The sequence below is a fragment of the Rissa tridactyla genome, chromosome Z, assembly GCF_028500815.1.
Source record: "Rissa tridactyla isolate bRisTri1 chromosome Z, bRisTri1.patW.cur.20221130, whole genome shotgun sequence".
In the NCBI taxonomy this organism is placed as follows: domain Eukaryota; kingdom Metazoa; phylum Chordata; class Aves; order Charadriiformes; family Laridae; genus Rissa; species Rissa tridactyla.
In genome coordinates, this window is record NC_071497.1 from 50,651,630 (window position 1) to 50,678,666 (window position 27,037).

Sequence of the window (27,037 nt, forward strand, 5' to 3'; positions counted from 1 at the left end):
TCTAAGGACCTAATCCCCCACCAACCCTCTTCCCCAAAGTAAAGGGCTCTCTCTCCCTATACAGGTATTGAGGTATGAATTCTACAGCTCCACAGTTTCCTACCTTTGCTTTAAAAATGAGTTTCTAGAAGGTGGCATCAGTTTATAAATGAGGTTGGAGGTGAGAGTACAGAGCTTAGTTGGAGATCAATGTGTCTCCCAGCTACTCACAATGATTTCACAAAAGCAGAGAGCTCTGCGTCCACCCAGGCACAGACCTTCACCCTGACAAAGTCTGAGCAGCTGGGCTTTGTCTGGTCTGCTGGGGAACAAGCCATGCACCGGCAGGAAGGAAACATGTCTGCAGCAGCAAGAAATGACAGGCTAGCAGGACACGGCTTTTTCCCAATTTGATGAGGGGAAAAGGAGAGCATCAACCTTCCCCACCCCGATCCACCAGCCCCGCGCTACTCCCAGATCCCTGCTGCAGAACAGCATCCAAAGAGCAGCTGGGCCCAGCGGAGGTCAAGGAGGGCACGTGCCCTGATGTGTGCTCTCCGTGGCTCTCCTCCTTTTCCTCCACAGCAGACCCATACCAGCCCTTATGCTGGCAGAGCTCCCAGAAGAAAGGTCAACACCCAGATATCTTTTTAGCACTCAGCAGCATGTATTCCGAGTATTTGACCTTAGGTGAAGTTTCATGTGTTTTATGAGTTCAGACAGCATACTCTGTGGAGGTGCTCAGTACAAATCAGAATGCAGGGTTTGGCTTTTAAAGATTATCCTTCAAAAGAATAGAATTCCTTACATTTTTAATTTCTTAATTTCACAACTTATCCCCCCCCCCCTTTTTTTTTGGCCAGAATTTAACAAGCACACATTCCTTGAGGACTAAATGCCTGCCAAGACGGAATTTTTAAATCCAAACCATTTTGAACTATCCAAAAGAAAGGACAGCATCTGCATGCATTTGTGTCGTTGTTTTTTTTTTCCCTTGGTGTTTTTTAAAACTTTTTCCATACTGAGTTAACTCTAAAATAAACTGAATGAATTTCCTTTAAATTATTGAAGTCATCCTTCCTCCCACCTTTATCCACAAGACTTAATTGTGAAGTTCCTCCAGTAGTCATTTACACCTACATGAGTACAAAATCAGGGCAAAACACGGTTTTGCAAATGTGTCACAGTGGTGTCAATGATAGCAAGAGAAGATAAACAAGTAAACAAACCCTATCACTTTTTCAGAAGAAATGTAAGCAGAAAGACAACATATCCTGTTGTGTAGCATTTGGCATACAAAGAATGCTATTAAAAGCATAATAGAAATACCACTAATTCAATGCTTTTGTAATGTTATATAATTAATTCAAGTAAATTTTGATCATTGAAAGCATGCACTGAAGTGAAAAATGTGCAGAGAGTATCTAGCACTAGAAAAAAACAGTTTTAGCAGTTCAAAAATAACAATTATATTCACAACAGGCTATGAACTAAAAAAAACCCCAAACACCAAACCACGCAACCAACCCACCAACCTCAGTCATTCCTGAGCAATATCGATAAGCTGGTAGTGATATTGTGGTGGAGGCCAAACCTGTTCACACTCCACTACATTCAGCAGAGGTACTCTTGATTTACACTGATAGATAGCACAGAAAAAAGTACATTACGCAGCATGCAGGTAGTCCTAGTGCAGGCCTTCTACACCACACCGAATACCTTGTTGAGCAAGCTTCATACATGCCCCATCTGTCTCTCAGAAATGCCATACAACCCATCAGACATCTCTTTGCTTCACACAGACCTGCTGTTACCACAGGTCAATTACCATCATTTATTAATCTCATAACCATTGAACTGTCAGGGAAATTTAAATTTCCTTTCTACCATCTGCCTCACAGTTTCTTCTTTTCACAGTTTCTTCATGTTGTCTGTTTTGAAATGAAAAAAATGCTTATTTTTCACTTATTCTTTTTATTAGGGAAAAGAATAGGTACTTTCATTAGACATATGCCACAGAACTATTCAGATTTTTCCTCCAATTTCCCTCCTTTGGCTAATGGCCAAGGTTGTTCAGAGAAAATGTGCAGTTCTGGATGTGCTGTGACGATTCATGAACTCTAGGAACCACTCTTGCAAAAATCCCCTTGTCCCCTTCTTCAAGACCAAACTTTGGGGTTTCGTTGTTTGAGCTCATTAGTTTCCCAGTTATCGCCCATGAACAAAAAGCAGGCAAACTGCTTTCAGCCAGAACTAATATATTTTGACAATAGATTTGCAGAGTAGTTTGCATTTCAGTTCTATGCTGCTTTAGTACAGTATTCCAGATTTTCTTTAAGTGAAGTATCTACTTCTGGTTTCAAAATTTTCGCATTTGTGGAAAAAAAATAGATGGTTAAAAAGACTCTGAAAAAAAAATAAATAGCAGCTTTTGTGGTGCACAGATTTTGATTTTTAAAAGTAAATTCTGTTTCTGAACCTCTTTATGCTTAAAATAGGGAAGCTGAAACCGTCTAGTGAACTTAATCCTGCTAGAGTGAAATACACAGCATCTTGCATGACACCAAGCCAGACCAGGTTTTCTCCTCTAGGCAGGGTTTGAATTGAAGGTACGGGTCCCAAATCTCAGTGTGGATGCTTTGCAGAATGCCACAGGACAGAGTATTTAACATGCAAGAAAGGACCACAGCAGATTAGTGAGACCATGTTACGAGATACAGTCACCACACATTCTCTGAGCTTTGCAGGGATAAATGAGAACTTGTATCAACAAGGAGTATACACAGCCACTTGGAAAAGTCAACAGTGACCCAAAATGGCAAGCTCGTCTTGGGGAGCACATGAAGAGTGGGAGCAGTAAGAGGTACTTCTAGTCTTCTCTGTTATCTGTACACTGCAGGGGATTTTACAGAGGAAAAAGGTAGCTGAGGGTTTGGCTTGACAGGCAATTATTTTCATGTGAATATGAAAGAAAAGCAAGCTATTGGGAATCATATTTCATTCTTCAAATCCAGTCACTTGTTTCCAGTAAAGTTTCTGAAAGAGGTTAACAACTTTTAATATATTAAAATATTCACTTCTCTTAATGTAAACAACCTGAAACCCTGGTATTTATTTCTCCAGGCTCCAGTTTGTAAAGGGGCTTAGTTCAAATCTCCCCCCCTCCCAAAGGTCTAAAGTAAATGTGTATTTGTGCTCAGCTAGAGTTAGAAGCCTTGCAATAATCTATGCCAGAAAGAATAGCAACCCCATGCCAAAGTTGCCTTTAACTGTAATTACCAAAGACGATGAAAGAGATTTGCAGAGGAGGACCTCATCAACTCCTGCCACTCTCAGCAGTCATCAAAGTTTGAAATGCTTTTCTTAAGAAACAAGTCTCCACATAAGCAAGCAACTATGAGCCAGAGGTAGGTTATTTTTGTGGATGTGAATTTTGATGCAACTGTTCACTACAGGGGTTTGAACGTTGATGTAATGTTGGACAATCTTCACTCTCCTTTATTTTCACACCCCTTAATAACCACTCTTCTGGGGCAGATTTTAGTTTCTTCACTGTACTTGTGGGAAAAGTATGCTGTGGGCCTTTCTCCTACCACGAGATCTTAGGCAGGCTGTGTCAGGCCTCCCCTTCCCCCGGTGCCAGCAAGCATGAGGCTGTGCTACACACACAAGAACCCCTTCTTGTATCTCTTTTTTCTCAGCTGGTTGCTCCTACCTCTTTCCCAAAAGTTGCACAGTGTTATGAACCCCTCTCATCCTCAATACAATTTCTGTGTTTGTCCGTCTCTGGGGAAAAAAGAGTCTCTTTTATTCTTTCAGCATATCCCTTTTCCCTTAAAGGAAATGTGAGGGAAGGCCACAGACACCAAACTGTTATGAAAAAGGAAGATGCATCAGAACTGCATTGACTTTGAGTTCACTTTTTAAAACTGTGTGGTCGGGTTTGCCCAACTTGATGTCCAAATCATTCAATTGACAATACATTGAAAAGATGTGTTTAAATGTCTCCATATTCTTTTGTTAAGAAGCACCTTGCCTGCCACAATGGATTGTGTAGATGTACTGATATATTTTGCCATGCAACTTGGTGTTGCAACTGAAAAAAATCTTTCATTCTTTATGTTTAGGAAACTGTCACTTACAGACTTCTGCACCTTGGTGAAATAGTGAAATATCAGAAGTGTTACAGGAATAGTTAACTTTGAGACAAGAAAAATGGGCATGGATAGACAAGCCAAGTTTCCCTGGCAAATTTAGTTACAGATCTTATGAATATCCTTTCTACAGGAGTAAAAAAATAAACAACCTGGAGGCAAAATACCAACTTTAGTCACTACACACAGGAAGCTGGGTAAGCAAATGAAAACACAGGCACTGATATGTGGCCACCAAAGAACTACTTTGTGCATAAATAATGTTTTTGACAATCTTATTATTAGGGAATCCATTATTCTGATGTAAATGATGTGTCGTACTTAACATGAATGAGCCCACGTTAACCTCATGAAATTCAACAAGGCCAAGTGCAAGGTCCTCCACCTGGGCCAGGTCTGTCTCCAATATCAATACAGGCTGGGGGATGAACTGACTGAAAGCAGCCTTGAGGAGAAGACCTGGGGATACTGGTGGATGAAACCCTACCCGGGTGGATGAGACCCTACCTGGAGTACTGCATCCAGCTCTGGGGTCCCCAGTACAAGACAGACATTGACCTGATAAAGTAGATCCACAGGAGGGCCACAAAAATGATCAGAGGGCTGGAACAAATCTCCTATGAAGAAAGGCTGAGAGAGTTGGGTTGAAGACAGGTTCACAAGGTGAAAGTCCCATTTAACCAACTTAATTTCCTTTTATGACAAGGTCACCCACCTAGTTGACCAAGGGAAGCCAGTAGATGTGTGGGGTTTTTTATTTTAGCAAAGCTTTTGTTACTCTCTCTCACAGTATCCTTCTGGACATAAAATCCAGCACACAGCTAGACAAGTCCATAATACATTGGGTCAGCAATTGGCTGATGGGATCAGCTCAAAAAGAGTTATAGTAAATGGGGTCACATCAGGCTGGTGGCCAGTCACCAGTGGGGTTCCCCAGGGCTCAATTTTAGGGCCAGTGCTCTTTAATGTTTTTATAAGTGATCTGGACAATGGACTTGAATGTACATTAAGTAAGTTTGCCGATGATATTAAATTAGGAGGAGCTGTGTACTCCCTTGAGGGCAGAGAGACCTTACAGAGAGATCTGGGTAGACTAGAGAGCTGGGCAACCACGAACTGTATGAAATTTAACAAGAGCAAGTGCAAGATTATCCACCTGGGACAGACTAATCCTCATATACATGCAAACTGGAGGATAAGAGGCAGCCCCATGGAAGGAGATCTGGGGGGCTGGGTTGATGGCAAGCTGAATATGAGCCAACAGTGTGCCCTTGCAGCCAAAATGGCCAACCGTGTCCTCGAGTGCATCAAGCACAACATCGCCAGCCGGTTGAGGGAGGTGATTGTTCCACTCTCCATTGCACTGGTGCGGCCCCACCTTGAGTACTCTGTGCAGTTTTGGGTGCCTCAGTATAAGAAGGACATCAAACTATTTGTGTGCAGAAAAGGGCAACAAAGATGGTGAAAGGTCTCAAGGGCAAAATTTAAGAGGAGCAGCTGAGGTCACTTGGTTTGTTCAGCTTGGAGACGAGAAAGGTGAGGGGTGCCTTCATTGCAGTCTACAGCTTCCTCAAGGGGGGGCAGCAGAGGGGGAGGTGCTGATCTCCGCTCTCTGGTGACCAGCTCTAGGACATGAGGAAATGGAACGAAGCTGCCTCAGGGAAGTTCAGATTGGACATTAGGAAAAGGTTCTTCACTGAGAGGGTGGTCAGCCACTGGAATAGGCTCCCCTAGGAAGTGGTCACGGCATCAAGCCTGCCAGAGTTCAAGGAGCATCTGGACAATGTTCTTAGTCATATGGTTTAGTTTTAGGTAGTCCTGCGTGGAGCAGGGGGTTGGACTTGATGATCCTTATGGGTCCTTTCCAACTCGAGGTATTCTGTGATTCTCTGTTTAGCCTGGAGAAAAGGCTCCAGAGGACCTTACTACAGCCTTTAAATAGATAAAAGGGCTTAGATAAAAGATGGAGAAAGACTTTTTACAAAGGCCTTTACTGACAGGACAAGGGGCAATGATTTTAAACTGGAAGCAGATAGATTTAGGTTGGACACAAAGAAAAATTTATTACACTGCATGTGGTAAGGCACTGGAACAGGTTACCCAGAGAAGTTGTGGATGCCCCATCCCTGGAAGTGTTCGAGGTCAGGTTGGATGGGGCTTTAAGCAGCCTGATCTCGTGAAAGATATCCCTGTCCATGGCAGGGGAGATGGACTAGATGATCTTTAAAGGTCCTTTCCAACCCAAACCATTCTATGATTCTATGATTAAATAAATATTGACCCTCATATATGTGAAGGGGATGAGTATGAATATAAAAAAAAGCCATCATACTGGGCTCTACTCTGTGAAACTCTACTGTCTATCTAGAGTAATTTCACTCGAATCAAAAGAATGAAATACAGCTATACACATATGGAATATGACCATGCATTCTATCAATGAGATGCTGTTAGAAGAAAAGAAAATAGGAAAAAATGACTTTATTTAATACTTAGTCCAAACCAAAACCTGACTTACTGTCTGACTGACAGCAAAACTGAAGTTTGCTGAGGGGTAGAGTTCAGATTTGAGACTTTTTTGGGGAATGTTATACAAACAATGATCATCTGCAGCTCCAACTGTGCTCCAACCCACGCAAAGGTCTTCCTCTCGGTAGCTTCTGATACCCTTGGAGTTTAAGGTTGGTGTTATATTTACTCAAAAGTAAGGAGACCTTGGACTTCTGTTGTAGAAATTGCTGAACAGAATAGAGTTTATTCGAGTTTTTATTTCCAACTTCTTCTTTGCATTATTCGGAGCCACTGAATGTTATTTTCTAAGTAACAGCTGGCATTAAATGACACTCTGTAAACTTTCAGTAAAATATGACTGGCTAGTCCAATAAAAATAACAAAAATCAAACTTGAGAAAATAAAGGAAAAGGAGAAAAAATTGTCAGAGTGCTTTCAGACTAGTGTCTATTTTCATGCATTTAGTCTCTTGTATCTGTTTGTCACTGCGGTATTTTTTATTTTCTTAACAATCTTTAAAAAAGTGCCTTTAGCTTTAGATTTGCACATATGACACATATTGCAGATATACAGAAAATAATTACAGTTGCAAATGTTTTTCAGTTACTGACTAGCCAAGAAAGGCAGAAAAAAGAGAAGAATTAAAGAAGTGCCTTTCAGCAAAGCAATGGCAAGAGGTCTCTTCAGAGTCCAAGTGGAAAGAAAACACAATACTAAATCTCTCCTGGCCTGCTGTATCACAAAGATAGCGTTTAGAACATATTGCAGGCCCAAAAGTACTAACACCCCAAATCTTAACATGCCCAAGCTCAGATCTGGATCCAAGTTTTGCAGCTGGTCTTTACAAAACAAACGTGCTGAACAGGAACCCAAGTTCCTCATGCTTTACAGAAGTTTGAACCTGGGTCTGAATCATGTGTTAGCCCAGCTCCACTGAATTGCTTATGCTTTCTCATGTACAATCTATTGCTTGGGGCTTTAGAGAATCACATCTTAACTTCTTTTTTATAGGTAGTAAGGCTTACAAAAACTCTGCATCACGCAAAGGCCTGGCTGATATAATTCTTTTTCATTTAAATCCCAGAACAGATTTATTGAAAGAATTATGAATATACAAGAGCTCTTCCAGTGAACCTGGACTTATGAACAGTTTATCATCCAAGTGAACGCTCCACAGGCATTTTTGTAAGGTAGGCTACTTCTCAACAGAGAGACAGATTTATGGAGACCAATTCCATCACTCATCTGTAGGTACAATGCTAACTATCATTCATTCTAACACAGATCAGTTGCTCACCCAAAACATCAACACATAACATCCCTGTGGCAACTCTAGCAATGGATTATATAGGAAAACAACAATACGAAAGTAAAGTATTTTATATGGTTTTAGCTACTTTACTGAGGCGCAGAACATGGAAATTAGGACAGCCAGCACAATGTGACTAATTGTTTCTCCAAAGACCACCAATCACTCCACAGATTACAATGCTGATGTAGGTTGTATGAAATTTGAAGCTTTTTATAGTACTGACTCAAATTGTTGCTTGCTGGTTGTGCTGTTTGGAAGAATTAGGACTCTTAGCTCTCTCAAAAAATGGAAATGCTTCTCCATCAAGTAAAGGCAGGAAATGTTCTTATAATTACAGATTTGACTAACCCCAGAGTAAACAGAACAAAAATTTCCTTTGTGAAATGCTGCTAGATGGCACAGCTTTAACCAGAAGCATCTACAGACTAAATATACACAAAATTTCTTTCAAATGTTTAAAATCACCCAATATAGCATGGAGGATGTCCTTTACAGAGTAAAACAGCTACAGTTATCAACTGAAGCAGAAAACAAGCCAGCTATTGAGGTATCCTGAAGTTCATTTGCAGGAATTAATACACTGAGCTAGCATAACAATACAGTTTTGATCAAGGTAATGAGAACGATCCTCCAAAATCATGTGGTAGCACAGGTGAGCTAAGACATTGACGGTACTCCCATTGAGTGACATGGTATACTTCATCAGAACCTTACTTACTTTTGTGGATGTATTCAGGAATTACGATAGCATCTGTACCAAAATGTTTTGTTCTTTATTCTACAGGCCTTAAGATAGCAAAAGGCTTATTCTAGAAGTCATAAAAGCCACAGTATTTAAAATTATCATTCTGGCTGGCATAGGAACATTTCATAAAGTGCCACAATTTGCTTTATTTGGTAGTACCAGGATTAGACCACATTGCATTTGTATCATTGCACAATAATTGCAGTAATTTATGTTTGCTTCTACCTGATACAAAAGCAACCCAAAAACTAGAATAACTGTTCCATTGTAATTTTCACTCAGAAAGTTTAAAGGACCTTTTATCAATGTTAGATGTGAATAATTTCAGATTCACTTGCAATCTAAGCCCCTGAGACAGATGAGTCTGTGACTGTAGCCTGAAACTAGGGGTCATAGCCACATGCTTTCATTAAATTCTAAATTCAGTTGTGAAGGAGCAACACAATAGTAGACAATGTTTTGGTATCAAAGGTATATAAAGCTGAAACTTTAAACAGTATTTTTTAAATATATAGAATTTGATGTATCCCCTTTTCAGTGCTAGTCAGTGGCCTTGTAATGGGTTCTTATTCTATTATTTAACTTTAAACTAGCTTGAATAACACGAATCTGTTCCATCATCGTCTGGCAGGCATCAAGCCATTTGATACTTGATTTCTGCACTGATAATCTGTAGGACCAAAATGAGAAAATATTACTCCTTAATGAAATAAATCCAATTTATTTTGGGCTTATTCTGTTTTATGAAAACTGTCACACAGCATAAAATTGACAGAATTTTAGATAATTTAGCTAGTTCATTAAACCTAACCTCTAAAGGTACATCTCAGTGGCTATTTTACTGATCAACTGAGACAAACTGCCATAAAACTAAGAGTCCTTTATGCAGATCTACTGTTTTCATCCTGCAGAATGCAGTGGCAGAGAGCTGAACAACAAAACTAGTGAATCAATTCAGTTAGTTTAGCAAGCAGAGCTGGTGGAAAGGGTATTTCATACCGGTGGTTTGCCTGCACTACCAAAAGGCAGCCATCAGCTGAAGAAAGGAAGGGAGATACTTGAAAAGGGGAAAATAATATATTCCAGCAAGTAATAGAGCGAGCATGAAGCATCTAGACAAACCTGGTGTTATGACTCTCTCATGCGTGTTCCCTCTTTTTTTTTGTTTTCTTTCTTTTTTTTTTTTTAATCTTTTTTTTTTAAAATCTCTGTCACTTTTACTACTGAGGGAAACTTGCCAGGAAGATGTTAATGTTGACTTTTTTTCTGTTACTAAGCATACATCCCTCCACTCTATTCAGCAGTTTACACGTGATTTCTCAGAATTAAGGGTGATGGTCCCAATTTTTGTCCCCTTAACTCAGATTCAGTATCCACGGGACTCTATAACCAGCTTAGCACTCTGCTATACACTCACACAAACTGTCCCCTGCTTCATGCTTTAGCTGGGAACAGCAGCAACAGTAACAGGTTTCTAAGCAGATTGAAAAAAACACTACTTATCTATTACCTGCTACAATCATTCCCAAACCTCTAGGACATCCTGCTGCCTACAACCTTACTGTACTAGAAAGTGATGACAACTTTGGAAGATGACAGCAAAAAAGTCACAATTATCTTCCTTCTAAGCCTAGAAACAGTAAAACACTATTGATATTACTGCAGTATTTGACCGTATGTAAAGTACAATTCCAGAACAGACAGAATAGTTTTAGGACCAGAATGGGTGAACTTAGCATAATAGAATTTACATTTTCTTTTACAATTCAAAAATGTATTCCGATACAAGGAAATTAAAGAAATGCACATGAATTTCAGATATCTAATGAACATTCAGCCATTTATTACTCTGTTTTGAGTTGCACTGAAGGTATGTGAGTACTACCGATCACTATGCTGGATGACAAACTCCAGCTCTGCTGTGCCACAGACAGACCGCAATAAATAAACGCCAGATTCAGAGGAAGATGTCTGCCCATGCATTTCCAGTGTCCCTGTAGCCAAAGTATCCAATAGCTAATAAAACTTGGTTCTCTGTAGAAACACAACAGTTGCTAGTTTGGCCCTCAAGAAAAACAGGAGTGGTTTGTGGTTCTCTTCTCTGCAGGTTTTGACCAGCAGTGCTGCATGACAGTTCATGATAGAAAGGAGATAAAGGAGATAGATGCAGAGTTTCTCTTTCCTGAGCTCTGTATCCAAAAGAAAAGAAAAAAAAAAGAAAAAAAAAAAGAAATACTTCTTCACCCAATATGTAATTAGGCTGGGAGGTTTGCTTTTAAGTGAGTTGAGGCAGACAACTGTAACACTTAAAGGAGGTCTGTTCTTTGGGATAAATAACAAGAGTATCTGAAGCCATAAGGACTTAATGCAAAATAAGAGCAAGGAAAGTGTCATGCTTTGAAGTTTAGCCCAGTCTTTAGCTCCTAATTAGCAAAATGTTTCTTTCCTGGGGCTTATTCTGCCACCCCAGTGACCCAGTGCAGCTCGCTGTCAGTGCAGGATACCAGGACGCAAGGTTGATCTGGGATGACAACTCCTGTCTGCCTGTGTGATTGGCGTATTTATTTATATCGCTATCATACTAAATGACCTTAGCATAATCAGGACCAGTTGTTCTAATGAAATGTACTGTTAAACAGCCCCTACCCTGAAATGGTTGCCATCTAAAACACTAGAAAATACAATTTCTCACTAACACTTTCCATTCTTTCATCACAGCTGCGAAGGCCTAACACAAAACATGTTCCCAAAACAAACAACACAAGCACTAACATAACTTTGGCAAACAAAAGCTGGAAAGAAAACTGGGTTCCTTTATTTAGCTGCATATACTATCTGTGTTTAGGAACAGGCAATTAGTCTTTGCATTTCTTCAAAGCAGATCCACTGGGCTCTCTCTTTTCATTTAATGCCCTGAAATTCACCTCATACAGAATTAGAAGACATAAGGCATTATGAACATTCTTCCCAGGATGAGAAATATTTAGGATTAATTTGTTCCAAAGCATCTAAATGTGTTGCCAGTTTTCATTTGCCAGAAGGATCTAGTATCTTCATGCTGCCATGAAATTATACACAGTAAATACATGAGATAAACTGTACCAATCAAGAAATTGTCCCAGAGAGGTGGACATTTTGTTCTAGCCTTGCCAGGGTTGAAATAATCATGCACACAGGCTTGTTTCCAAGCCTTCAAGGTCTGGATGAGTTTCTTTCCCCTGCTCCCTCTCTGCCTTTTTGTTAGCAGCTTAAAATGCTTGCCTAGCACAAAAACTAATCATTTGAACCCTTTGTTTGATTAGCAACTGCACACACACCAGGACAAAGGAAAACCTATCACACATTTGATGCTGTGCTAATTACAGGTAAAATTTAACTATTTATGATTTACTGCTACTGGCTAGCAAAAGTTGTACACCTAATTAAACCCCTGCATCCTATCCTGCAAACAGAGGGCTTCCACATCTGAATGGGCCAAAGTTTGCAGTTAGTATTTTAAGGCAGGAAGCCTTGCTCAGGTACTGATGGGACAGTGGTTAGGTATTCTATGAAAAACAAGTATTGTGTGATTTATGAGTTTATTCCCTGTTCCACTGGGGTAGCTTCAGGGACACCCCGAATAGTGCAAGAATCAAAGAGAAGCAGATGAGGAGAGCCTGCCCAGGAGGAGTGGTTTGTGCTCACAGAGCACTATGACGACTACTACTACTACTACTACTATTACTGTCATGGAGCTCCAAGAGTTTTCCCCTCCAGAAACTACTGAGGCTGTTCTCAGTGAGGGAGGAGACATGTAGTCAACAAACCCTGGTATTACTCAGATTCCCCAGATCTCCTGATATACCTGGATTCATGTTTGCCTCAAAGGCACATACAGAAGTTCATTTATTTTCCTTAGTCTGAAAAGCATACACTGTGATTGAAAATGAGTTCCCATCTCTGCTATTCGCAATTTCTAGTATTTGCAGAACCACTATTTGCTACAGAACTAAGAAGAGATGAGAATTTGACCCCATGTTTAAAAACCAAATTATTCTTTTTTTTTCTTTTTTTTTTTCTTTTTTTTTTCTTGTTTCCCCATGGGAATGGAAGAGGAAAATACTTGTTTTCCACTGGTTTCTGTAGATGCTTTTGCCTATCATTTTTCCTTCCAGCAGACTTTTGCACACTGTCAACTCAATTTTCTGGAAGTAGGAGACCAAACTGCCCATAGATAAAGCTAAAATACAGAATATTCTATTCTGATCTTATGGTTCAATGCCTTGTGCTGTTTCTTACCCTCACAAAACAGTATCATATATTAAAATGGCAGATGTAGGAAACAATTTGGAGTGTATTGTCACAGTTAGTTTTATTAACATTGGTTTCATAAGTACATGAAAGAAAATACAAAAGAAACATATGCAGGATGGAAAATTGTATTACGTTTTTAATACCACAATATATATATAAGGTATCAGAGATGGCAGTAAGCCACGAAGTTTGGGTCTGGAGTTTTCTTTCATATCCTTTATCAGATATCTGTTAATATTTATCACATATACCATGTTTACTGCAGGTAAACTTTTTCCTAAAGTAGACAGAAATAATATTTGCTAGAAATATTTTTCAGATAAAACTTACACATACTATTAAGTGGAAATGATGCCAAATGACTTGTCCATGTTCCATTGCAAGCTAGTAACTGGGGATGAATAAAATCTCAGATGCCTGACTGGGTACCCAGACTTCACCTTTGCATCAGACCATTCTACTTCTGCCTGTTGCGGGGGGTTTGCTGGTATGGTAGACTTCCTACCTGAAATTTAATTAATAAAATATCCTCAGCAGAATTATCATTCTTTCTTATATAGCTCAGGATGTCATGTTGGGTCAATGTGATAGTTTTATAGTCTCAGTGTGGCTGAGAGTGTGGGGCGCTAAACCTAGTGAATTAGCTGTAGTCTGGAACAAGTGCGTGAAAAGTCTTACCACTTAAGTGGTGAAAGTGTAGGGAGGTTTCACTTTTCAGTAGCTGGCAGCCTTGCAAGCTGTCCAGGCAACTTTTATATCTCATAGGTTCTCACTATATTTTAAAAGGGTGCCTTATCTAACATGTTGGCTGCTTGCCTGAATTAAACAACACATCACCATAATTTTTTGACACTGAGTTGGAAATTTCAGCATAGTTGAAGACCTCTATTGATTACTTCTTATGGTGCGACACATAGGAGTAGGTTGAATTGTCCCATCACCAAAATAAAGAGTTCACCCACTTACTTGCTGCTTAGGCAGCGTCTCAGTGAATACGAAGCCCCTCCTCCACAAGTGCGTGAACATTCGCTCCACGAGCCCCAGGCATCCCACAGTGAGTCTCGGTCTTCCTCCGAGCGAGCTGTTCTGGAGCTCTGAGGAGAGGGAAAAGGAAAAAAATCAGGAAAAATAATTTAAAGTACAAAAACTTATTGTTGCTAGTTTAACACACTGGATATTATGTTGGTCATTGAAAGCACTGAATAAATCTGTTATTCTCTGACATTCCTACTGATTGGCAGCTGGTTCTTGTAGTGGGGGTTGCAGTATGAGCTTGCTTTCATCCTTCGAGTATCATACTCTGTCTCAATTTGAGGCTGGTGATGACTATTATAAAATAGCACTTTGGGCAACAGTGAGGCAAAAGATTTTTCCTGATTAAAAGGAAGAGGTGGAGTATTGTCGACATTAGAAATTGTGCTTTGAAGTTTCATTGCTGTGTTAGAAACTATGAAAGGGCATATTAAGAAGTGCCTTCCAAGATGGTCTTGAGGAAAAAAAGAATCACAACATAGTGAATCAACATGATACAAAGACATTCTTGCACTCACTATACAGAACTGGATCTATAGTTACTTTTTCTCTGTTCAAAGATCTCCTATAAAACTTTCCGGACAAATCCTCCCTAACAGTTTTATCCCTATTATTTGCTAACTTAAAAAAGAAACTTCACTCTACATGAAGTGCTGGAGTTCTTCAATGCCAGGCACAGACCCAGGCAGTGCTATTGTTAACGCCAGTGGTTGGGCGTGAACAACTTTATAGAGAAGCAGCACTGATGGACTCAGAAATGCTCAGGTCTTCTAGGATTAACTCATAAATGTTCAGCAGTACCTGCATCAAATAATGCAGTCACGCATGTACCCAGCATTTCATTTTCATTGGTATGAATACACCTTAGAAATATAGCTCTGTAGGTACACACATGATTTAATCTTTTAGATAGATATTGTCCCTCATGGATGACATGGTTTTGCTGGAAGAAACTGAAGGACCTGCAGAAGCATGCAAAGGTGCCTGGATAACACCTGTGTCTGGTGGAGAACAGTCAATGCTCTCCTTCAAAGCTTGGCTTGTGCTGTGGGCCAACACCTGGTGAATACCATTTCTAACGTATTTGGAATAAATGAGAAAGCAAGACAACTATATGAGGGAGACTTTGATGGTACACCTTCAACAGAGAAACGTCAGCAAGCATCATTGCTAGCCCATGTTAGAGGAATTTGCTTTAGGTTTCAACACTTCGGGATTATTTGAGACGCAGAGATAGCTCAACACTGAAATCATTTTATCTTCAGTGAAGCTGTGTAAAAGTTTTGTCAGGAAATCTGAAACCTGGTGAAATACACTGGTCTTGAATATTGTTATTCACAGGCAAAGAAGAAAATGTTGGCCATGGTTTAGGGCTGTGAACAGTTTCAATATACACCTGTTTAAGGAGATACTGAATTGGTCACACATAACTGAGACCCTAAACTGAACGTTCTGTGTCTGTAGAGCAAAGGATTAAGTCTGGCACATTAGGATATGAAATGTGTGTTAATTGAGATTTATCAAGGTATGAGGTTAAGTATTCAGTATAATTTAAGGAGTTGGGAAGTATCGGAATTATAGCATTATAATGCTAACCAGTAATAATGAGAGAATTTTCCACTATGGAAACCATTCAGTCCTATAAAATCCTGCAAGGGCATTACAGTTCACCCACTAGTGTTGTCTATGACACCGAGTAAACAGCCAGGCATAAGATTAGCTGAAGTGAAAGCCCATGTCTTTCATTAGCTGTCTCTATACTCAGCTTAGTGATAAGGCCTAAGTCTCACTGAACTCTGTTCCCATGAGATCAGAAAGCCCGTAATCTCAGTGCTGTACGCATTTGAACCCTCTGACAGTCATGAGCTCCATGCATCTGGAGGATGAAAACATTGCCAGTGCTGTTCTGATGGCCCCACAGGAGTCTTCCTGCCCTGCAGTGAGTCATTAGCTCACGGATCAGTTCTTAGCTTACTCATGTTGACAGAGTAATTGTATTGTTATATTCCTTCCAAAAGCCTGATACTACTCTGAGATACACTGGCATAATAAATTAGTGGTAACTAAATGAAAGTTGATCGTGTTAAACCTGTTTAAGTGAGGTCAGACTGTATGTCAAATTTTCAAATTTCTATGGAGATATTGTTTAAAGGAAAAAAAAAATTAAGATTTGCAGAACACCGGTCCAGTCTTTTTCTCTTCTTTCCCTCTTCCCATTATTGCTTTTATCAACGTACGGTCCAAACGTGATCTTGAGGAATGAGTCAGTCTGTTTGATGAGAATGGGTTAAAAAGAAAGGATCTCCCTCTCTGCAAACACACCAAATATGGTTATTTCTTTTGAAAGGAAGAGCTCAGCAAGTGGCAAGGGTCAGGTGCACAGCAGCACACCAGACTGTCCACCCAGCCGTGGCTCCCCGGCATTTCCCAATGGTTGCCTGCTGCATTACTCATGCTGCTGCTCACACACCCTTCAAGGGCATGAGTCCTCCTTTTTTTAAACAAGAGTAGTTTCAAAGGAAAATGCACAAATTCCACTTAAATAGAGTTGAGTCTATTTGGCCTTCTGACACAAAGAAGGCCAACCCTTTTGAAAGGCCTTTAGGATCTAGTCCAAAGCATGCTGAGGTCAAAGGAAAACTACACCAAATTAAAGGGATTCAGGAGCAGAACATTAACAGATAGGCTAGAAAGGGGACCCAACACAGTTTGTAAAGATTTTTTTTTTTAATTAATCAAAGAAATCTCATGAATGAGAAGGAAGCTAAACCAAGCAGGCAGAAGGCGAGCTTTCTTCAAACAGCTCTACTGAAGCACCTTCTCTCCCATCCTGCTGCCCTGTCTTAGCACTTCTGCCAAGTGGGGGTTGACAGCTATGCCAAATGAAGTGATTATTCCAACCTCCATTTTCAATTTGCTTCATGGTGCACTGTTTGTAGTGGCATTTTAAACACGTGTAGCACTTCCTTCTGCAGAACAGGTTTTGGAAGATAGTTTAGATGAGTAATTGAATCAGTTTTTTGTTGCTGTAACATTTAGTATAATGAAATTTTGTTTTGGATCTACTGATGGGGAAAAAAGGGTAAGTTAATTTAATCTGTGACAGATGATACTGGATTTCCCTAATGAGTGTATAACAATGATTTGAGACTCTCAGTTCACCTTACCTTTATTAAAATGAAAAAGGATTTAATTTCAACACAATAATTGCAAGGGTAAATGTAAAAATTAAAGTAACATAAGTGATCAAATTCTGACTATGACCAGATGTGATCCATCCTCTAGATACAATCTTATTAACATTTAAACATGAGATAAGAGGAGTGACATGCCAATTTACTGAGGTTATTTTATCTGACTGCTTTCTGAAGGGTATTTTTTTATAAAATGAAATGCATGTTTGCATTTTTAGCCTGCTGAAAAGAAAATGTGTGTCTGTGCTTTTAGTTTACCAGGAAACAAATATCTTCAGACTTCAAACTGGTACTTGTCCTGATCATTCAGCACTGGTTGAAAGCCCAAAGACATAATTAAAAAAGGTTGCAAGGTAAAGTCATGTGAACCAAGTACTCCTACCTCATCACAACTTATAAGCATCAGCACAGCTAGACATTCTGAGGGTCCAAATTTTTCTGAAATAAATTGTACTCCCACCCAGAGGAGAGCCATGTGACTGTTATTTGCATTCCAAGATTTGTTATAAGACCTATATATTCCCAGAAAGCATGTGATCTCAAGCTGGAACAGGCTCCAAGTTTTCTTTTAACAAGTGGAATAAACATAATTCATTTCCACTCCATCCATGATTCATGTTAAAGAAAGTAGAGTGGTTTTTCCTCCTGTGAACTACACAGTTAAGATTGATCTTGAAATACTAGCAATGCCTGAAGAGCCATTTTAAATCTGAAGAAGATTGTTTGTTGCAGGTCAATTGCAGCTTCAAAGGATATATACCGTTACTAGCTACGAATTCACTGTTTAGCACAGATTTTTCAGAAGTAGCTTATACTACTAATTTCTATTCACTTTCAACAAAGTGAACTGAAGAACCTGCATTAAAATACTCCTGATAACAGTCAAGAACATTGCAGCGTTCTGCAGTACAAGAACTCCTACAGTACTCCTATAAAGGCCTTAAAGTTCCTGCCATAAAGTGTAAACAGAAAAAAAACAAAACAGAGGGGGTGTACGTGCCTTTAAAGCTGCCACCACTTAAAGCTTCCTTCCCACTCAGAAAAAGTCTTTTATCTCTTCCAGAAGTACCCCAGGTTGCTACTTCTTGAAATACCAGTGTATGCCAAAAAAGTGAACAGTCATCAAGGCTCGTTATGCCCTGCTGCTGGTATCGGAAGAGCTTCCTTCCTCCTTTTGTCTGTTCTACGTGGATCTCAATCTGAGCTTTCCAGGAAACACACACTGCCTTTGCCCACACAAAACTCACGATGTCCTGACATCTACAGCATCAATGGCAGAAATATCACCTGCAAGCAATTTGCTTATCAATGACCCATATAAAACAAATAGATCTGCCATCACGAGTCGAAATGGGCTCGCTCGTTTTCCCTCATTAACCTAATACACACTTAACCTGGGGGTGATCCTGCAGCTACCACCGACACAGCAGCTCCAGAGGAAATGGGCATGAGGATCCCAAAGAGTTCTCTAATGAGAAAGAGAAGGAGGGCCTTGTGCTTTTGGACGAGAAAGCAAGGATCACATGTACAAAGTGAAATCACTGTTAGTGCTCAGGTGAAGATGCTTACAAAAGAAAAATAAAAAGCTTTAAGGTATGAGCTGAACAAAGGGCTTCTTATAATTTAAACAAAGATAATCTGACATAATCAAGTAAGACTAGAGCTAGGCATCCAGTTTTATTATTAAAAAAAGAGTCCAGCTTCACTGTTTAATATTAAAGAGTTGTCAGGCATTCATGTTACATTCAGACTATAAGATGAATAACATGTTCTTCCTCCTCTCTCCTTCAACACTCAGTACACAGAAATCATTTAAACTATCTGGAATAGTATGTAAAAAACACAGCAAATGTCATACATCCTTAAATCACAACAGCTGCCTGGCCATCCAGGAGCTGCACCCCTGATGAGAGACCCATGTTTCTTCTAAGAGCACGTGTGTACACGTGTGTGGGTGCACAGAGGGAGACACATGAAAAGTAGCAAGACCTCTGTTCATACCCTGAGACCTGTAAGAGAAGTTCAGCCTTAAGAAAACAAATCTTAGTTGCATACTGGAACTGTATTTATAATTTTGTTTGGAACTGAGCTGTCCCCACAGAATCCAACTATTTGTCAATGTCACACAGAAAAAAAGTGCATATAAATGCAGATCATGTTGTCTAATTGCTCCTCAGTTTCTGAGGGCTCCAGTCTTTTTCCTCATTCAGTAAAACACTGCTGAAGTCATATTTTTCAAGCACCCAGTGTGTTCCCTAGACTAAACAGCAATATAGATAGTGAAAAATGCAGTTAACCTCTTGTTGGACTAAGGCACTGATACAGACTTTAAGCCACAGTTATTTCCCAGATGATATGCACCAGTGGGTTTAGTTAAGAAATGTAAATCATCTGGTTCTTATCATATCCCCACTGTTGAGGGGTATGATGAACTGTCAGTGACAACATGCAAGGCTCCTCTGAGGCCATTGCCTAAACTTGCGTTTTGCTACTGTGAAAATGATATTAGGGACACAAAACCAGGATTTTTCCCTATTATATGGTCTTTGTGCCCTCCCTTTTCAGCTATGTCCAAGCGCATCCCTGTACGAATTCTTGCCAAGTGATACATTCTCTGTCTCTGAGTAATCCTTGATCATCCTTTGATGTCAGTTTGTCACTGAGGTCACGTATATACTTCACACAGTACTGAAATGCTGTCTGTAGTGAACCAGGAAGAAACTGCTCTCAACACTTATCTAGGTGTTTAACAGCAGGAGACAAGGCCAGTGACCTCATCTCTTTTTAAGAAACAGATATATTTCAAAACTTCGACCAATGTAAATATATGGTTTATAAGATTTCATTTGCACAAGGTTGTGTATCTTTGTTGCATTCCGTCCAAGGTAACAGCTGGATTACAGCTCAGATGGGAAACTGCTTGGAAATCTCTGGCTTTTGAAGGAAGGCAAGGCAGAACAAAATCACAGCCAGTTGAATTAATATTGGTAATTACTGTCAAACAAAATGTTAACATGCAAGACATTCCTGACTAGCTGCTGAAACTTTTCAAAGTGATTATCTTGAAAACATTATAAGTAAAATATTCTGACATGTCCACTTTGTAATGCACAAAAAACATGTTTAATGTATCCAGGCAAAGAATTGCACATCATTTTAAACAGTACTGTATGACCGAAGCACAACCACTCTTCCAGAATAACTGTACCATACTGAAGAAAGGGCTTATTAAAGTAAGCCTTATCCTTGTGAGGGGCATAATTCCCCAGAAGCACTAGGATTCCCCATGACAATAGTTGTCCCCCAGTTCCAAGCAGGTATCTGCTCCTTTCACACACCTCATGAAAGCAGGGTTCCCCAAGCCAGCCTTAGCAATATACCCAAGGACTTAATGAGAATGAACACCAACCTGTTTTTTTTTCCCAAGTGGTCTGCTTCAGGGTCAGGATGGATTAACACACTTCAGCTGGTGTGGTAGGTAGCTTGGTCTTCCAATTATCCTAACTGTATCCCATGTACGGACAAAGAGAGGACTTCAGCCACAAGATCTGTCACCCAGCCACCCTCCAGAAGGACCACACAAGCCAGAAAATCCTGCCTACCTGACATTCTTACCAAAGTAATGGGAATTCTGCTCTCACAGAACTTAAAAGAAGATGAACAGAGAAAATGCCCCAAGAGGATGAAGAGCTTGTGCCCAAGCTGCCAGAGCTGTGTACTGCACCTGAGATGATGAGCTACCACAGCTGCAACTGCTCCCATGATTAATGGCATGCTGTTCCATATGGCCAAATGAAAAGGATGCCTACAGAACTTTTCAAACTACTGCTAAAACACTGCTTTCTCTGGCAAACAAACTGGAAAAAAAAAGTAGCTTCAATGAGCCTCAGAGGTCTTGAGGTAGAAGTGGCTATACCTTGTATGCTGGCTCCCTTTCCCCCTGGAGGGCAGCAGCTCCCTCCTACTGGGTGTGGGGCTGTGAGCTGAACACTACCAGCCCACTTGCCCCAGGCTTCCACAGTCTTGGAAATTAACTGAGGAATTTTTGCCTCCTTTGCACTTGCAAGACCAGGCAAAAGGCCTGCGAGGGGATCAAGAGAGTATTTCCTATGGAAAACCCCTGGCACAGGGAACCCTTGATCTGAGTGACTCAATGCCCCAAGGAAGGCACTGGCACAGGAGCACACACGTGTGAGGATATATACTGTACTTTGGGTAATTACTTTATGCTGAGACTTTGCTAGTGCAGATAAACGGGCTGGGATTTATTTTTTCATTTCAGCCTCTTGAAAAGGAACAAAGAAAGGAGTCCAAATCTCCTTCTGGGTAGTTTTTAATTTACTCTTTCTTCAGGATCAAAATCATCCATCACTTAGATGAAACAGGGGAAGACACCTTGATGAGAAGGAGAGAAGAGGAAATCTCACTGAGATACTCTGGCAGTTTTTCAATGCTTATTCTGCTCCTGTGAACACAGACAAGGGAAAGATCAATAGGTGGACAATTTTTCTTTACCCTGAAGGAAGACACCTGATGCACGTACAGGTAGCTCAGTTCCCAGGGACATAAGTAAAAGTTTATTGTGCTAGTCCTTTACAGTGCTGCATTCATTTTTGTCTTCTTTTACTCTTAACAGCACAGTCATGCAAGGCAGGGTCATTACTAAGGGAACCGAAAAAGGGAAATTATGGCATCTTTTCCTCTTGCACAGGAAAGCAAGGGTTCATCAAGGGGAAAATAATCCCTCCTCCCTTCCTAGCCATATATGACCTGATATGGTTATTGCACAAGTAATAAGGACAAAGAGCGATACTGAACTCTGTTGTCTTGACAGAATGTCTCTAGTCTCAGCGTTGTACACATTTGCACCCTCTGACAGTCATTAGCTCCATGCATCTGAAGGATGAGAACACTGCCAGTGCTTTCCCCATAGTCCCATGGGATTCTTCCTGCCATGAAGCAAGTATACATGCAGTCTCTTAAAACTTACAATAAGGAGCACCCAGCTTCTAGTCTGCAACAAACAGGGAAGAAACAATAAACAGCCATCTCAGGACTTTAGGAGCTTAACAGCCATTCCCAAACCTGGACTGGAAGTTGTATCCCAGGAGAAATGTGCCAAACGTGAGCTCATTTCTTCTCCTCTAAAAGGGCAGCAGCCAGCTGGAGGGGGGGAGGTTACTGGCAGAGGACGAAGCTGACACTATATCACTTCAACATGCTGCACGCTGCGCTCCCTATAACATTTTACTACAGTGCCTTATAAAACTCAGATCAGTCCTATCTCTCACTCCACTTACCCATATGAAAATATACACCAGGAGAGCAATGTGAATACAAGAGCTTTCTTTCTTGCTCTCACAGACCCAAGTTACGACACCCTGTTGTATTTAAATCCTGCTGTGCTGGTGTAAACACCAGGCATGGGTGATCCAATACAGAGCAGGTCCAAGCTGGCTCAGTCTCAGACTTGTCGCCTAATTGACTCAGAAGGGTTTTCGAGGCGAGGACCGGTTCAGATGCAGGATGGGTGAAATCACTTTCCAGAATTCGGAACCCACCCAACAGCATGGGTTCAAAAGTGCATCTTGCACTCAGGACTTTGGGTTTGCCTTCCACGTAGCAAGAGCTGCAGGTGGGGAAAGAGCCCACAGAGGCGCACGGAAAGGAAAAGAGAGAAAAGCAGAATTGTTAGCTGTGACAAGGCCTACTTTATGCCAAGTGTTCTCTAAGTGGCAAGGTGTGAAAGCTGCGTGCTGACTGGGCCGTGTTTGTCAGCTTAAAGAAAAAATGGCCAACAAACAGCTGACACTCCTGGCTCCACAGGTGAACCACTGTCTCCCTCAAAGAGACAGGGTAATACACTGGAGAAGTGTATATTAGCCATTTCCCCTTGCTTTAGTAAATGGACCTTAAGCTTCATATATTCACTCTGCCGAAGTCTCCATACAAGTCACAACGTCCAACAGTGAGTCCTTTTACGTGCACCAAACCCCATGTGGACTGGATTTAGAAACTCTGGTTCTGAGAGTCTGAGCTAGAAGACCTTGTCACATCAGCATAGATTTTAATGGGCTTGCAAATCCTAGGATGGCTCAGCCTCCTCTGGAGCAGATCGGAGCATAAAGACCAGGTTCCAACAGGACGATGGCACTCTCTGGTCATAAGACATTTCAGAGAAGGGAGGAGAGCTCTCCAAAGATTTGTGTAATTTCAGATAAACATCCTCAATTATGAGGTGTATTCAAAATAAATGAAGCCTCCTATTTTTCTGATGGTCTGCCCTATCCCTCAGTTACCTCATGGGGCTGTGTATGTGTTTATTTTAACAACAAGGGGCCATATAAAGGGTTGAAACATTAAGCCTCTGTGGAGGAGGAAAATCTGGTATGGAAATACTTATGTAAAAAACAGGGGGGAAAGAGAGAGGAAGAGAGGAAGAGAGGAAGGGAGGGAGGGAGGGAGGAAGCAAGGAAGGAAGGAAGGAAGGAAGGGGGACGATGGGAAGAGTGAGAAGTAAAGAAAGCAAGCTCCAGATCCCATGTTATAACAAAAAATAAAGCGAAGATAGGGAAAAAGATGTTCATGGGACCCTTAGGAATTACCAACAAACCTCAGAGTTTATCTAACATATTTATTTTCCCCTTAATCACCAAGTAATTGATCTCAAATTAATAAATATGTTTCTTTAAAGGAAAATACACTCAATTGTTGAGAGTATGCTAGGAGTACCTGATTTTTGTTTTCGTGGTTTCACACTGAATTACAAAGATGGAAGCACCTAAACACTGCAGATATAAACTGCTGCTACTCTCATGCTGCCCTCTAATATCACACGTGATGAAAACATTTATGTTTCCATTGCTCTCACCGAATAAAAGACAAGGCACATCCACACTTTGGAGCCAGTACGCTGAACAGAAAGGGTATGCATTCCTCTCTATGCTAGTCTTCAGCTCCGGTAAGATGTTGTAATGCACTCCCACTTGCCCTGGTGCTCACCAGCACTGATGGGTGGCTGAGCCCATCAGAGAATGACGATACCCCTACAGTTTAGATTAGCAAAACAGAGTCTTACAACTCAAGATGTGGCAGCTCAAATTTTAGTTTCAGAGATTTCTGTTGAATTACTTACCTCTCCCTTCAGCTAGTTCAGATCTTTCATCTTTAAAACATGGCCCTGGCTAGACCTTTAAGGAACACACTGGCAATACCACAGTAACTTGAAAATCCCCCACTCTCTTTTTTAAAAGTTACAGGAACTATGAAAATGTCATATCCAAAACACATTTACAATCATAATCCATCCACATACCAAAATGAAAGAAGAAAAGACAGCCCTGGGCTTGTTAATGGCAGTTATATTTGCTCTCAATAACAGATGCTTTTAACAGTCCAGGCAAAAAGAAATACAGGGATTTAAATAAGCCAGTAAGTAAGTAAATAAATAAATAATCCACCAATCTGATGCCAGCACCAGAACGGTAGGAGACCTTATTGCTTCCTTTATTCCCTTTCATTTCTGGGTCTGTTGATATAGCACAGGATCTGAACAATACACTACCAAACTTCAAACAGAGACTGAGATTATATCCAACAAAGCTAGAAGGGGAAATTCGACACCCCTACAGTGCATTCATATGGAAACAAAATGAGTTATATTTATTTTATGGGACAGTTTGAATTTATTATAAGTTGCATATAATTTCCTGTCTCATTTCTTGAGCACTCTTGGAATTTATTTCAGGATGTCTTACGTTATCACACACCCCCTTCCCTCCGCCCTGACACCCTCTCTGCTGAATCCGCTCTACAAGAAGTCCCTGAAAGGCAGAAATCCCAGGGCAACCTCTAAAGCGTTGAAGCTTTGGAAGAAATTCTTTAAAGGCAGGCAGTGGAGACGAAAATGGAAACAATGTGAAAATTAATGTACTGTAGAATCAGTGAACGTACCACTTATTTCTCTACACAACTAGAAGAAGGACTGCTCCTATAAGCAGTGTGTAATTCACAGGTGGCAAAACTATTAAGATTTCTACATACGCTTGCCTTGGAAGCAGATTAAATCTCACAAGTACACACACTGCTTTCCCTACCCCAGTCACCTGTCTACATTGTCTTCCAATTTCACCACAGCTTTAGCTACTTTTATAAGAAATTTGGAAAAGTCGGATTCTGGCAGCAAAAGAAAAAAAAATGGTCATATGGCAAATGAAATTCTAATCAGGGTACCTAACGGGAGAAAAAAAGAAAAAAAAAATGGAAATGCACCTGGAGGTAGTAATCTCTGATATGGTAACATCTCACTGCCAGTGAAGCAGAGAGAAAGTCTTGGCCTACAGCAGTCTTCAATGTGCACACTCAAATTCAGGCCATAACAAACCCACAACACCCAGCTGTTGTATGTATGTGGATCCATACCCATCAACTGTTGAAAATAAGATAAATTGGCCACTCAGAGGTTTCACAACAAGATATTCATGACCAGCGCTTTTTGGAGGTATTTTAATTGCTCCTGTGCATGACATCTAAATGCCACATGTAAAAGCTCAAAATAAAACAGTTATTAAATGAAAAGGCTTTAGTACAAAGTCTAAGCAGATGGAATTCAATATAGCTCTATTGCAGCTACCAGAAGAAAATGAATTTATATAGATGAGAATCTTGCTCTCAAATCTCAGCTAATACTACCTGTATGAACCATTATATCTGTATTAAGAGTTAGTATTCTGAGAATGGTATTTGACACTTCCTAAAAGAAGGGCAAAAACTTTAAAGGCTGATGACCCTGTCCAATTGTGGGAGAGCCTTTAACAGAGACAGATAAGATACTGCATACAATTATCTTGAAAGACAAATGAAACATTTGAGGATGGCATCTTTAAAAGCAGGATACCAACCTTTATATCTTTCTAGTATCTAGACAACCCCCAATAGACAACCCTCTCTCTTTGTTCCTTTTCCAGAAGGAAAACTTTTGGCTGATTAAAAAAATAGGTCTGACGATGTACAGTGAGTCTTAGTGTGCATGACAGCAAATCTCAGACCTGTGATTAAATGTTTTACATTCTCTGAAATAGAAGGACATCTAAATGATTGGATTGCACTTCATTGACTATTATTGGTCAATGAAGATTTTCCATCACTCCGTGAAACGTGTATCTCTTGCTTACTTCCCTCATTTTGCCTGCACATACATTTAAGGGCTAGGGGATGTTATAGGATTTTGAATATCCAAAGCTGGTCAGCCATCTCTTAAGACAAGCCTACTGTCCGTCGGCTGATATGAAAAGATGGAGACGCCAAAATCAAAAGTTAACGACTCCTATACATCGGTTAGGAAAAAGTTGTCCATACCAGAGTATGACATTCTGATGGAATTCAACATTTCCTGCCAGCTTTTGTTAGTTGCTGTCCACCTCATGAGAAGACTTCTTTCATAACGGTCCTTGGCTTGAGATGGAACAAGTAATTTCTTTCTCCTTTTCCTGCTCCCCATCCTGACACCATACCATCTGGTGGTTGATGTGTTTTCACTGCTTTTCCACTACCTTCAGCTTTCTGACTGTTTCTATAAGGATGATCTTACTATTCTGTTTTCCTTCCTTATACAGGAGAACACATGCCTCTGCAGCAACAGACTGTAATTTCCTATTTTTTCCATGTAATTGTTGCCCATAGAGCTCTGACTTTTCTTGCAAGCTTAAGAAAATAGCTACGAAAAGCAATAGAAACAACAGTGCTGTCTGCAGATTTGACAAGACAACACTGATACAACACTGTAACAGAAACCATGAGGTTAATTATATTTGGATGG

The 27,037-nt window shown here is 40.3% G+C and overlaps 1 protein-coding gene across 2 annotated transcripts in view; it reads right to left on the reverse strand.

The window, feature by feature from the left end:
• Positions 1–27,037, reverse strand: part of ADAMTSL1 (ADAMTS like 1) — a 468,821-nt gene that overhangs the window by 168,136 nt on the left and 273,648 nt on the right. For both annotated transcript variants that reach the window (XM_054186241.1, XM_054186242.1), the window contains one exon: positions 13,961–14,088. In XM_054186241.1, coding sequence (XP_054042216.1) covers positions 13,961–14,088 — 128 coding nt within the window. The remainder of the gene's footprint in view (positions 1–13,960; positions 14,089–27,037) is intronic.